This window comes from Triticum aestivum, chromosome 3A, assembly GCF_018294505.1.
Source record: "Triticum aestivum cultivar Chinese Spring chromosome 3A, IWGSC CS RefSeq v2.1, whole genome shotgun sequence".
In the NCBI taxonomy this organism is placed as follows: domain Eukaryota; kingdom Viridiplantae; phylum Streptophyta; class Magnoliopsida; order Poales; family Poaceae; genus Triticum; species Triticum aestivum.
Window position 1 is genome coordinate 20,633,535 of NC_057800.1, and position 14,049 is coordinate 20,647,583.

At 40.9% G+C, this 14,049-nt stretch overlaps 1 protein-coding gene across 3 annotated transcripts; it reads left to right on the forward strand.

The window, feature by feature from the left end:
* The first annotated feature begins 7,716 nt into the window (after positions 1-7,716).
* LOC123059914 (ruvB-like protein 1) lies at positions 7,717-14,049 on the forward strand. Of its 3 annotated transcripts, none has more exons than XR_006427646.1 (12): positions 7,717-8,341; positions 10,273-10,404; positions 10,557-10,706; positions 11,075-11,230; positions 11,947-12,081; positions 12,182-12,247; positions 12,488-12,594; positions 12,801-12,900; positions 12,980-13,071; positions 13,335-13,404; positions 13,487-13,748; positions 13,781-14,049. XR_006427646.1 is itself a non-coding variant. In XM_044482465.1 (12 exons), the coding sequence occupies exons 1-12, from the start codon at positions 7,949-7,951 to the stop codon at positions 13,574-13,576; spliced, it is 1,368 nt and encodes a 455-aa protein (XP_044338400.1). In that variant the 5' UTR covers positions 7,719-7,948; the 3' UTR covers positions 13,577-14,049. The 3 variants fall into 3 exon arrangements, 2 of the variants coding, with proteins under 2 accessions (XP_044338399.1, XP_044338400.1); XM_044482465.1 differs by having other exon boundaries at positions 7,719-8,029; positions 8,153-8,341; positions 13,487-14,049; XM_044482464.1 differs by having other exon boundaries at positions 13,487-14,049.

Sequence of the window (14,049 nt, forward strand, 5' to 3'; positions counted from 1 at the left end):
CGCGTCCCTTTAAAAAAGAAGGTTATTTTTTTTACTTCTAAACCACACATTCGAAAATAATTTGTGTGGATTATTTTATTTTTGAATAAAAATAATTAGTTGCACATGTACAACTGCTTCAACTGCACACGTTCCACTCAGTGCAACTAGAGAAATTATTTTTGGAAAGTAATTTAGCTGCACACTGCGAGGACATGCAATTATATGTGGCAATGTATGTGTGCAAAATGAATAAAAATTAAACAAGATATTTAAAAATAATAATAAACCACACATATGAATTGCACCCCCCTTTTAGAAAAAGAAAACAAAAAATAACCAAAAGGAAAATGAAAATGGAAAAGTAAACAAATAAACCCACCTATCAAACCGTCCATCCTAGTTGTGTGTAAAAAATATCATAAACACAAAACACAAAAAATAAAGAAAAGAAAAAAAGTAGAAAATGGAAAATTTATAATTCCACCAACCTGAGTTGCCCCTATGCACCCACCATCCCGCGGCCCCTAGTTGCGTGGATGTTATGTTGCTTATGTTTTTATGTCGATGGGGTGTGACACATGCAACCCAGTTACGTCTCGAGTATGCACCTGCAACTGGGTCACGTATAAAAGTTATGTGTCGAGGATGGACGCACAACGGTGTTGCTCTAGTTGCGCGTAAAAGGCTGGACATACAATTGGGGGTTTGTTTCGAGGGTGGACATGCAACTGAGGTCGGACAAGTTGCGTGTCAAGGGTGAAGATGCAATTGGGCCGGGCTAGTTTGCGTGTAAGGGTGAGCATGCAACTGGGGTTGGGCGAGCTGCGTGGCAAGGGTGGACATGCAATTGGGTCGGACTAGATCCCTTCCCCACATCCAGTCTCCGTCTAATGCCGATGAGTACCGGGGCATATGGTATTGTTCCATGCTTTCTGGTGGTGATTTTGGAGACAGTTAGTGGCAAGTACAGTTTAATTGCAAGGACAAGTAGTATTTGTATGTCTTGAACCACCCACATTTGCATCGTGCTAGTACTGGGTTTTTTAAAGTTGAGTGTCCATTTTTGGTGCCTGCTACCATGTCTGATAATCAAGAAATTTTATCAGATTGTGGTGCTTATAATAAACAAACATTATTTTTTAGTATGCAATTGGACAAATAATTCTTAGTTCTGAACTCAAATTTGTACTCCTAATTTGAGTTTTGCACTGAAAAGTTCTAGATGACTACCCATTTAGTGGTTCACTGGGAAGCTTGTTGATATACTATAGAGGTTAACGAATACCGTGACTTTGTTGTCGTGAGACTGAGGTTATCGATGAGAGAATACATACATTTAATCCACACTTTTCATCCCCTTTTTCCATGACCTAGTGCCAGTTTTTTTGTGCACTATGCTAATAGTAATTTTGTTAAGTGAACTAGTAGCAATGCAAGCTTAATCAACATGAGTATCTGCTATGGAAAGATAGTTTGTTGTGGTAAAAACGCGTGGACAATGGACACACTGATTAGGTGAGCAGCAGCGAGGATATATGCCAATTATAAGAAAAAGTATACATATCTACAACACGGGCAGACACGGAGATGTCCTTACTATAGATGTGCAGATTAAATCATTATGCTTGTTGTTCGAACATAAGTTTGATTCTCTAGTCTTGTTTCAATTTGGGAAGCACTAATTTTAGTCCAATAACATACATTTCCTTGAGACTGGATCCAGTTCGTGATATGTGGCACATTTTAAATTTTTTGTAGGGAAGCGGATAAGAGAAGGCAATCAGATTTTAGTTTCTTGTTGATGGCAGTGAAACTGACTCAACATTGTTCTTCTAAATGGAGGAAACTAGCGCCACCCTGCCCTCACGAGTCTTGACATGCATGACAAATCTGTGTAGTGTACCAGCCCTCTCGGGTGAATTATTGGCATTGAGAGTGATAATTTTTTTTGTTTTGCTTCTTTATGACAATATGTATGCTTAAGTTTTTTTTTTTTTGCAGAATCGGCCAATGGCCTTGAATTAAGTGATGCCAACTCTTTTCAAAGATTAATTCCACTTTGCTTGGTTTGATGAATTCTCTACACCTAAGAAGAGACAATGCTTTCCTCTAGATGTAAGTAGAATGCAGATTTATGTGTGTTTACCTCTGGCAAGATGTTCAAGTTTTTCTTCTCTTGGTAATTATTCTGATTATATCCGGGTTCAAAATGGTTCAGAATGCATGTTATCATAACATACACTTCAAATTTAGGATGGCCGCCTTATTTTCTGTGTGGTTTACCTTATTTATCTTGTCAATTTTTTTTATGAAAGTGAAGAAACATGTTACATGGTACCTGAAATAGCAAGGAGCTGACGGTACACTAGTCTAAGTTATTACCTTAATAGTGCAAAGTAACTAAATAGTAGTGTCATAGATGGTTTCATTTATTAGCTCATAGACTCATTTTGCCTCGGAAAGCGCTATGTTACAGTAATCAGTAACATATTATGTTACCACAAGCATCTCTTTCCTCATTAAACTAGTAAGCATGTACGTGCAAATGCACGTCTCGCCTAATATTACAAATATATGTGAGAATTAACATACACAAAAAGATATTTTGATTGCACTAAAAATATTAGAAATCAAAATAATAATAATATAGCATCATATGCATATAGAGCCAAAAAGACACTACTATCTTAGTATTGTCAATGTAACTGCGTAGGTGCACCAAGAAGTGCTTCCTTAGCTGGTCCCCATCCTGAATGAGAATATTAAGTTATTATCTTAGGAGTTTTCGCATAGTAGAATGTCAAAATGCGAAACAATGAAAACTAACCTTGCAAATTGGTAGATTGAGACCATTCCTATTCCATGATTGCATAGAACTAAAACTAATGGAAAAAAAGGAGTTTCAAATCACAAGGAATGGTGTGCTGCCAGTGGATAACACGGACACACACCATCAATGTGATGGGTAACAGGACTTGTTGATACTAACACTAAGCTCCAGATGGGAGGTAACCAGTGAGTATAAAGCAATGGCCATACAATATCTTTTGTCATCTCAGCAAGCCATCTAAAGCATAAAAAATACTTCAGGCCAGCTTATCATTGAAATCATGTGGGCTCATTATAGACTTTAATCCCAACATTAAATACTCAGAACATGGTATGGTACAGTCCCCCAAAAAATGAACAGCAGCAAAGGGTCATAACTCCCCAAACCTAATAAACATTATCTATGTAATGGAACAACTGTGCTTCTAGTTATGTGGTAGGCTTCGGGGTTGGCTGGAAAGTTTAAAGGAATTCAAATCAACATTATTCCTAGCAGAAAATGGTTAAATGAAATTAACATATTTTTTAGAGGTAAACAAAAGTAAAATCTGCACATTGAGAATCATGTAGAAATTAGACTGAAGTTCTAAACCGTTATCATATATGTGAGTTTTCTACTAAGCTTAGAATAATTTGTGGTCAGGCTAGCCATGTAAATCACGATCCAGCTTGAATTGCAGACCAACTTCTCCATCAATCCTGAAACAAAGCAAAAAAAATGAAAACTTAAACATCTGATATATATTCTTTGGAGGTACCGAGATGTATGATCTAATTTCCCCTTCCAGTATGCACAGATTCTTAGCATAAAACATTTTTTACGCTAATTTATACATGTGTGGACCTGACATATAGGTGACCTACTCTGTTTAAGCTTGAAAGCGGCTGAGACGAAGTTGAGAATATGAAGTGAAAGCTTGGAAACAACCAACTAAAACAAACAACCGTAATTTTCAATGCAAAACTTGAGCACTCCAAACAACCAATGCAAAATTACTTCCACCAATAATATGGTGAACATTTGAGCACATTAGTCGGCGATAAAGAAGATAATCATATGCCAAGTAAATAATTCAGGTTAAAAATAGCATTCGACATTTTTTTATTATCATTTAAGTTTGCATTAGAGTGCCACTTACTGAGAATTTCTCTGATTTGTCTAAAAAAAGTCCCTGATTTTTATATGGTGGCTCGCCTGCATCAGCATCTTCCCAGAGATGTGCCGGTGTGTAATTCACCAACGCATTACAGAGCACAGGCTTCTCTAGTGGCCAAAGAGTACCTGTATCAGCAGCCTTTTCCATAAACAATAAGATATACAGTACAAAACTGATACTCTAGAATCTGTATAATAATGTACAGGTATGGAGTTCATTGACAGTGGGTCCATCAGGACTGGAGTTTGCATCACAGATTTACAATAATAAAGCCTGCTACTGATACTACAAGATACGGTGGCATTAATTGAGGAAGGGGACATAAGACAACAGGCAGGAATTGTACCTTTTCAAGAATATATCTTTGAGGAAATAAATAAATAATCTCACATGGATACATAGTCACTCAAACTTCTTATTTCAGGTACTGTTTGTTTTCAAACGGTTACTGGTTAGTATAGACAAGCATGTCATTTTCCATGTGCTATCCTACAAAATGAGGCCTAGCAAATGTAGAAGATGAGTTGGATTGAACAGTTGTGCATCATAGATTCATAGTTCACTCAAAAAGGTAACAAATCTATGCAGATGACACAGAGCAACAGAGAATCAACTTCAGTGCAACCACTGACATTAAGTACTTTCTGTAATTGCAGCAACATCTACAAAACTCTGAATATCTGATTGGCAAGGTCAGTAGTTCTTTCTTCTTGTATAACAGGAGTGTCACCTCTTATCTAACAAGCAAGCATTGTCAATACACAAGTCTGAATGTGTATAGGAATCAGATAATTTTCTCCAATATATGTAAGATCACCCGTACGAGATTGATATCAAGATCCAGAGAGCGTTTCACCCTGTGTTCCAAGGCTTCATCTGTATCATAAATGTATAGCTGCTGTACTAAATGGTCCAAACATTTCCTACTCAACATACCTTCTTTATCTTCTGCCATCATCCAAACATATTGTTCTCTCAAACGCCGCCGTTTCTTCCCAGAAGATGCCTCTGACACCGATAAATGGTTAGAATACTTTGTCTGTAAACTCGAAATGAGTCAGTCCGTAATGATTTGCCAGCATACCTTTCAGTTGAACTGATCGAACTGAGTTACTTCTAGGCAGAAAGCTTTCTTTTCCCTGGGCCCCTTCAATCATAGATGACCCACTGCACGGTGTGTTTAGCATCTTGACGGAAGATTGTGTTGATTCAAGTTGACCAATACCTACAGTGCTACATTGCATCATATGCACTTCTTAGTGTTAGAAATTATTTGTCGAAACGTCCACGTGATACTTGGGCGTTGGTGGCTGCAGCTTTCTTTGCTAGTCTGGAGATCCGGAGCTTCTTGCAGTGCTCTGCTTTCTTCTCGTCGGATAGACTTGCATACCACCCTTGACCACTTCATTTGTTGCACCCAACGCCTGCATCTTCTGGGCGATGGTTCATATCAGTCGAGGCTGCAGTGGTACATATTACACCTGCAACAATAGGAAACATAACACATTACTTACGACAGCACAATTTCTCAATACAATACTCTGCAAAGTTAATGAATGAACCATGTGTTTGACGTACTTGCTCATGGTCAATGCTAATCAGAGATGCAACCTTCTTTTCTGCACGGACCGCCCGTCGCTTCTGGATGTATTCTGCTCTCTTGTCATTGGACATTCACGCCCACCCATTTTGACCACTCTTTGGGTTTTTTTCTCGCAGTTCTTCGCCCGCTTGATTTGCATTCTCATGAATAGGCATATTCTTGAGGTCTTTAAACAGGCAACATTCCCCTGATCCTACCGGTGATGGAGGTGGATGATGATTCTTCATCAGTGTCACATTTAAAAAACAATGGGATTAAAAAAACAAAATGGCGAACTTCTTAAATCAGGTCAAGCACATAATGATGGTACACCTCTAATAAACTCATAATACACAGGGATCTAGACTGGATTCTTAAATGTTGCGAGAAATGCATAGGGATCAAAACTGGATCCTTAGAAGTTCACAAACTTTTATGTAGTACTTTTCTTGCAGTTTAATAGGCTCTGTTTGGCATTGCGTTGGATTATGATAATTCAGCTTATCAGACCAGCTTTTGATGTTTGTTTGACCAATTGTTAGTTTTGTGGCTATTTTCCCACAACTGATTATTAAACAAGCATATGGAAGCACAATACATCATAGTTGAGCAACTGCAAGCTGAATTGGAGGCTCATATAAGGCTATCTGCATATATCAGTACAAGGAAGTCCTAGGTACGAAAAAGAAATTGAAAAACAAAACGATACTTCATTTGGGTACTACCTCACTTATCAGCTCCACCCTTTCTATATATAGTAGTATTATAATATGATGAGTGGCAAAGTACAGACCCAATATTTAAAAGAGATGTATGAGTGCTTTTGTTTCTCTGCATTGCATCTATTTTCACCTTCCAAAATTGTCAATTCCTGTAAAGACATGAATTTCACATCAATCAAAAGAGATATCTGATAGTTTTTTTTTGCTTTGCCCTATAGAACCTGTAGAAATCTCCTCTTGACTACATATAATTTGGAATCAAATGGTTCGGATAAATTTAGAACAGAAACATGCAATCTGTATACACTTCAAGCATGCAAGTAGAAAACTGAATATGAAGCACGTCGTAGTGGTTTACCAAAAGGAAAATCACATGGGTTTCTTCTAATTATTCTGTTGGGCTATCCATGGTGTTTCATGAAACCAGATCCCTTTGATTGCTATATAGAGTACGAGGTACACCGTACACCCAACTGGTGGCTTGATGTTAATGTGAAAAAACCCTGATCAAAGTTTGCCGCTGGCGAGGGCTTGATTGTGGCGGCGTTGGCGGACCGCACTCGAGTCCGTGGGGCAGCAACCGACCAAGAGGAGAGCGGACAGCGGCGAGCCCGTGGGGAAGCAGAGGAGGAGCGGCGAGCGGTGATGGCGATGGCGATCCGCGATGCATCCGTTGGGCAGCAGAGCAGAAGGGCGATCCGCGGAGTAGGAGCGGCTGGCAGGGCGGCGGCTGTGCGCTGGCGTCTGCAGCAGAGGAGGAGTGGCGGGCAGGGATGCCTACGGCGATCCGCGGAGGTTCGGAGTGGCAGATAGGACGGCGGCCCTGCGCTCGCGTCGAGGACAGAACGTGTGGTGTGTTTCTCAGCGGAGTCGTGCGTGCAGTTGGATGATACGTGGGGTACGGAGGATTAGTGGCCTGTTTAATTTTTTGGGTCGATGGCTTGTTTAGTGGCTTGTTGTGTTAAACACGAAAGACTTTTGGGCCATTAAATCTTGTTGATGGACGCGACTGATTGTTTGGATCTGCCCCTCTCTTTCTTTTATATTGGTAGTAGATGGCATGGTGGGTGATTAAAGCGTAAAACGTGTTTAGTATGCTGGAGGGATATAGACCATCAAATTGCAGGTTTTGATGGATAGGATGATCTGGTTCTCCGCCCTTTCTTTCTTTTATAGTGATAGTAGATAGATACTTGCCACATAAGCAAAATTGTCTTACAATGTGTTAAGTTACTACCTAAGTTACCCCACTATAGCTAGCCTAAGATAGCAATATTACAGAAAATAAGCTGCTAGTAATTCGTAAGACAGCAATATTACAGTTGTTCTCTTTTCCAAGGATGTAAATGCGAATTGCACCTTTGACCTGATCGGAAACCTATCTGTACCGCTGGATGCAAATCTAGCGGCTCAAAACGCTGGAACGCAAGTCTCTCCCAACCCTAACCCGCTTGGAACCCTCTTATTGCACCTCTCCGTCGGCGCCTCCCTCTGCTCTGCCCCCCCAAATCGCCGCCGGAACACCTTCCTGCGCCATTGCGCACCGGCGCGAACCCCCCCTCGCTCTCTTCAGTCTACTCTGCGCCGCCGCCTCGTCTTCTCGTCCCCGCACACGCCTCGGCGGCCAACCCTAGCCGCCTCGGGAGAGAGAAAGATCGGCGGCGGCGGCGGCGACGATGAGGATCGAGGAGGTGCAGTCGACGTCGAAGAAGCAGCGCATCGCCACCCACACCCACATCAAGGGCCTCGGCCTCGACGTAACTCTCCTGCCGCTTCTCCGCTCCTCTCCTCCTGCGGGCTTAGGAGTGTTTCCTTCCACTAGTTGTTACCCCGAATTTTCCTTCTCAGGATGGATTCGTTTGCTTCTCTTCGCTTTGCAGGCCAATGGGACGGCGATAGGGATGTCGGCGGGGTTCGTGGGGCAGGCGGAGGCGAGGGAGGCGTGCGGGCTGGTGGTCGACATGATCCGCCAGAAGAAAATGGCTGGACGCGCGCTGCTCCTTGCCGGCCCACCTGCCACCGGCAAGACCGCACTCGCTCTCGGCATCTCCCAGGAGCTGGGCAGCAAGGTCTAATTCATCCTCTTTTCCCTCCCTCACAAATTGCTAGATACAACTTTTACTGCTACTGTTACATGTTTGGCTGCCCCCATCCGAAAGCTTCATCTTCCACCGGAAGAGCACTTGCTGAAATGTATTGACTATCTCAAACCTGTACCAAGAAAATCTCAAACCTGCAGGTAAGGAGCATTGAATTATAAAGACCACCAAAATCTCAAACCTGCACAATCATGTTTTCATAGCAAAAAGCCCAAGCAAATAAGGCAACATTTACATGAATGCAATGCCCATACTTGCACATATAAAATTGTATGATTGTAATCTCTTATTCTCCTGTTATCACTGACTTTACTGAAATCAATCACCAACACAACATGGGGTGTTACATGTTCAAACTTCCCCTCACAATCATGAAGCTAGACAGGATGTGCGTGATACAGATGCAGGGGGCGTTGCCAGACTACTTCCTTGGACGAATGCCATGGTCGTGTCATTCGCCATCAATCCGGATGACATCAGGATCCTCCACTCCTCCCTGTATCTCTTCCCAAATCGCCATACCAAACAGAAGATAGCACTTGCTGTTGTTGCACATGTACGAATTGAAACAGGTCTGATTTTGTACACTGGTTATCAGAGGAGCGACGTGCCAGAAATCTGAAAAAAAAACACCCATCTGGGACGTCGGTGGTCTTTCCGTCTCCCGGCGACGCATCCTCGCCTTCTTCGCCGGCAACGTGCATGGCAGGGTTAGGGCAGTCCTCCTCCAGCAATGGGTAGCGGGCAGGACCACGACATGAGGGCGTATGCCTCTGAATCGTGTAGTTCAGGAGTGAGACGCCGACTTCGCCGGAGGAGGTGCCCCGACAGGAAGTTGCGCAGAGCCATGTATCCTGTGATTGCGGATTTTTTAGGGAGAGAGGGCTCTGGGGGCTGGTTGTTTATGGGGACGGAGTACGTGTGAAGGAGTCTGACGCGGTCATGCTTTCCTGCATGTTTCCCTTTGGGCTTTTGAAGCGGCCGTACGAGGGGCCATCCGCCAGGAGGTGTGACAGACAAAAAAAGGTGACGTATAAAATCAAGATTTTATTTAAGGCAGCACTGCGGTAAGGTCACGGGAGCCCAGAACATAAACGTGGCCCAATAACAGCATCAAAGTTTTTTCAGGAGCCCAATAACAAAAACTGCGCAAAAAAAATAGTACCACCTTGGATAGTAAAAATTCTCAGAAAATCATAAATAATAATGTGGGTGAATGGATTAAAAAATTGGAGAAACGCACCTTGCTTTATTAGTAAGGTATAGGTATATATATAGATATAGATTTGGAGGCTAGGTTGTTACTACCTTACTGGACAGTCCTGGATCGTTTAGTCTCTTCTCTTCTCAAAAAATGTTAACTTACTGCTCGTGAAGAGCAGCTGTATGATGAACAGGCAGCTCTGCATTTGCAAGGTCTCATCTAGTTCTAGTAAGACAAGCAACCAAAGTAATTCACTGAGCTCTGACCATTGAAGCATTCACCTTTTCATTTTGTTGTAGCTGCAATGTTGCTAGAGTGGTTGAATTTCATTTCATCTACTTAACTAAATTGGTGTTCTGTAGTATCATTTTAGCTAGTAATGTGTTACCATTTATCTTGGTCATTAAAAAATTATTTTGAGTTCTATATTCTGCTTCTTGCTGGTCCAAAATATGTCAGTATGCTGCCCTGCTAATGGGAAGTATGCTGTTCTTTAGAAAATATACTTACTCCAAAACGCTGGAGTAAATTTGGTGGATTACTAGCATTTGCTAGCAATTTATCAGGCTGTCTTGTCCATTACATTCAATGTATATGATTTTTTGCAGTGAACTATATATTGATTTACATTTGATGCCCTATGTCTATTTCTGTTTTGGAAGAAACTTCAATCTTCTCTTGCTATTCTGGAATGCAGGTCCCTTTCTGTCCTATGGTAGGATCAGAAGTGTACTCTTCAGAGGTCAAGAAAACTGAGGTGCTGATGGAAAATTTTCGTAGAGCTATAGGTTTGCGTATAAAGGAAAACAAAGAAGTCTATGAAGGAGAGGTAGGAGTGGCATATATGCTCCTTTTCAAATTTGAAAAAGATATCATTCTTGAATTAGTGTTTTACTTGATATGAATACTTTCTTTGTCATCATTTTCTAATACAACTAATATTCTAGTGCTTGTGGCTATATTATTTTGTTTGCCTTTTAGGTTACAGAGCTTTCCCCAGAAGAATCTGAGAGTTCAACTGGTGGATATGGGAAAAGCATTAGCCATGTAGTAATTGGCCTGAAGACTGTAAAAGGGACTAAGCAACTAAAGTTAGATCCTACAATTTATGATGCTTTAATCAAGGAAAAGGTTACTATCTGCTACCTACCCTCCCTTGCTCTCTGCCTCTGTTGCTAGACTGTTAAGTTGCATTTGTATTTTCGCTTTGAATTACAGTGGGTGGATTGTGTATCTCAAGTGTTCAGAATATTGTCTTTATGCAATATATAACATGTGCAAACTAATGGCAAGTATTTACTCATGGAAACTCACACGCATGATCATATTTCTCTTGTTCATTGTTAGATGTTCTATTATGGCATAACAAAACATCGTGAGACTTTACTTAAATTGAGATATGATGCATTATAATTTACTTTCGTTGCTTTGCCTTGGCTCTCCTACTTGTCTTCTGCATGAAGCTGGTTAACATTTGATCATTTGTATACGGTATGCAGGTGGCAGTCGGCGATGTTATATACATTGAAGCTAACAGCGGTGCAGTGAAAAGAGTTGGCAGATGTGATGCTTTTGCTACAGAATACGATCTTGAAGCAGAGGAGTATGTGCCAATTCCCAAAGGGGAAGTCCACAAGAAAAAAGAAATAGTGCAGGTACAAATTTGACGCTAGTTCAGCCTTATAATTTGTTTGCATGTACACTTGTTCAGCCAATTCTGCATTGTACCATCCATAAAACAACTTTTTGGCAATTGGATCTGAGATAATACAGTATGCAATTGCAGCATATAATATCTAATCTAAAGGATCAAAGGTGGAAGCATGCTGCATTTGTTAAGATGAAGCTTCTTATTATTATAGTGTTGCTCAAGCATGCTTAAATATGTGGTTTCCCTGCCAGGTAGTTGTAAGTTGCTTGCTCCCGCTAAATTCCAGAAAATAGAAACTGAAAATCCATAACCTAAGGATTAATAAGATTGTATCAAATACTCAGTCCACATTATTAATTGCGCCTTCCTGGATAAGAAAACATAAAGTTCGCGAGCTAATAAGATTGCGCGCCATTTTTTTTATCATCCGCTCAAACCCAGTTAACTATTATCTTCTTGAATTCACCAATTAAGTAGGAATCATTGTTCTTGTTCTGTCTAAAGAAAGTTAGAATCATCCTTTACGTACCTACATCCGACGAAGGACAATTGTGTTCAGCGTGGTTTGTTCTCTATTTTCTCTCGGTGGGTGATAATCTTTTCCAATAGCATAGAGTGAAAATTCCTGTTTGTGTTGTAACATAGAAGCGTATTCTTCTTGTTTTCAAGTTCAATGTAAGTCAAACGAAAGAAGTAAATTATATGCTTTCATCTGCATAGGACGTTACACTGCATGACCTTGACGCCGCAAATGCCCAGCCGCAAGGAGGCCAAGATATTTTGTCCCTTATGGGCCAGATGATGAAGTCACGGAAGACTGAAATCACTGAGAAGCTGCGCCAAGAGATCAATAAGGTTCAAAATTCTCGTTATGCAACATCTTATTTTTTTAAAATTTGGATCAAATTTTGATAGACCTATTTGACTGGGTGCCTTTTCTTTTGTATGGTCATAGGTGGTTAACAGATATATAGACGAAGGTATTGCAGAGCTTGTACCTGGTGTGCTGTTCATTGATGAGGTATTATATTATTATCTCAGGATTGAAAATCTACTTGTCTTCGTAGGTTTGTTTTGGATTTCCTAAAATATGAATGAGCTTGGGCTTGTTTATTTCCAACTTCTCCTATTGCCAAATAAACATGTGTCCATCTTGTGGAGCAGCATTGTTCTCCTGAACTAATTGGCTTTATGTTACTAAATGGTAGAACTATGCCTTACAGTGATCTGATTTCATTAATGATAATAATTTTATCTGTAGGTTCACATGCTGGACATTGAGTGCTTCTCTTATCTTAATCGTGCTCTCGAGAGCCCATTATCGCCAATTGTAATACTCGCTACAAACAGAGGAATATGTACCGTAAGGTAAGAAATTTGATTTACCTGTCGTGAATTGCTCCATGCTGAACTGCAATACTGGAATCCCTGTCAGCGCCTTGCAATTATGCCCACTTTAGGCGCTTAGGCATCAGGGCGGTGTGCTCGCCTTACCACCTTAAAAATATTGCTCTTATGTACTATTTTGCCATTATTATACATCTTATGATTGTACAACTCTTTTATTTATTCAGGGGAACTGACATGACAAGTCCCCATGGTATCCCAGTCGACCTCCTAGATAGGTTGGTTATCGTACGGACACAGATATATGGCCCTATCGAGATGATCCAGGTTCCTATTTCCTGTCTTATCATGTGTTCAACTTTCCTATGTAGAAATGCATTTAATGTTTGTTTATTGTGCGTTGCAGATATTAGCTATTAGAGCACAAGTGGAGGAGATTGAAATTGATGAAGACAGTCTTGCATTTCTAGGAGAGGTTGGGCAGCAGACATCTTTGAGGTATGGTTCTTCTTGTTGTTTCGGATTATGTCCACACACTTGCGTCCCATGCCAAGATTAGAAATGCGAAATTAAGTTAAATAGCTGGAATGTGGGTTGGAAGGACTTTCTCGAGCCTTTAAAGCTAGGACAGTTTCCAACCTGTTTTATTGCTGTCATCCCACTTTTAGTGTTCTACTTATTTGAATTTCAACATGTCTGTATGTCTAGTGTAATCATTGTTGGTTGTAATGGGTTGTAATAGATCTTGAATCTCTTTGCAGACATGCTATTCAGTTGCTATCACCTGCTAGCGTAGTTGCCAAGGCTAATGGGAGAGACAAGATCTGCAAGGTATATGTTGAATTTCAATAACATGTCATCTTCCTAGCTTGATTTCAGTCACTTGTAGTCTGACTTCACGATCCTCTGTCAGGCTGATCTCGAAGAAGTTCGTGTTCTGTATTTGGACGCAAAGTCCTCTGCTCAGTTGCTTCATCATCAGCAGGGAAGTTACATCACCTAAATTACCCTTGCACAAGAATTCTCAGCTGTCGGCTCAGGTGACTGGACTGTCTTCCCCTACCTTGACTTGGCAAGCAGGCGCTGACTTCAAGAGCACAGTTGGGGGCATTATTTTTGTAGCAGGTGCACTCTGGACTGGACTTCCATTGGTTCAAGAGGACAATTTGATTCTGGTCTATGGCTTCTTTTTTTTTTGCGGGGGCTGGTCTATGGCTTCTGTTTGCTGATTAGATTTAGATTATGTGTAGGGATTACCGGGCATCTTCGTTGCCCTTGCTAATTAATGGTTAGATCTCGTTTCCCCCCTTACGACTACCAGTCACCCTTGGATGTATCAGGTCGTGATTCCTTTATGGTAGAACTGGAATTTCTTGGATTATGTCTCGTGTTAAGACCGACTCAACTTGTTGAGCATTTGTCATTGCACGTTGCCTTGCTCACTTGAGCTCAGTAACGTATTGAGTTGTGCTGTAA

Excerpts from the sequence above, each read along its gene's own strand:
- LOC123059914 (XM_044482464.1), top strand. The coding sequence starts at position 7,949 with ATGAGGATCGAGGAGGTGCAGTCGACGTCGAAGAAGCAGCGCATCGCC. Across the intron at positions 12,248-12,487 it reads GTGTGCTGTTCATTGATGAG|GTTCACATGCTGGACATTGA; the intron begins GTATTATATTAT and ends TTTTATCTGTAG. Across the intron at positions 13,405-13,486 it reads GGAGAGACAAGATCTGCAAG|GCTGATCTCGAAGAAGTTCG; the intron begins GTATATGTTGAA and ends ATCCTCTGTCAG.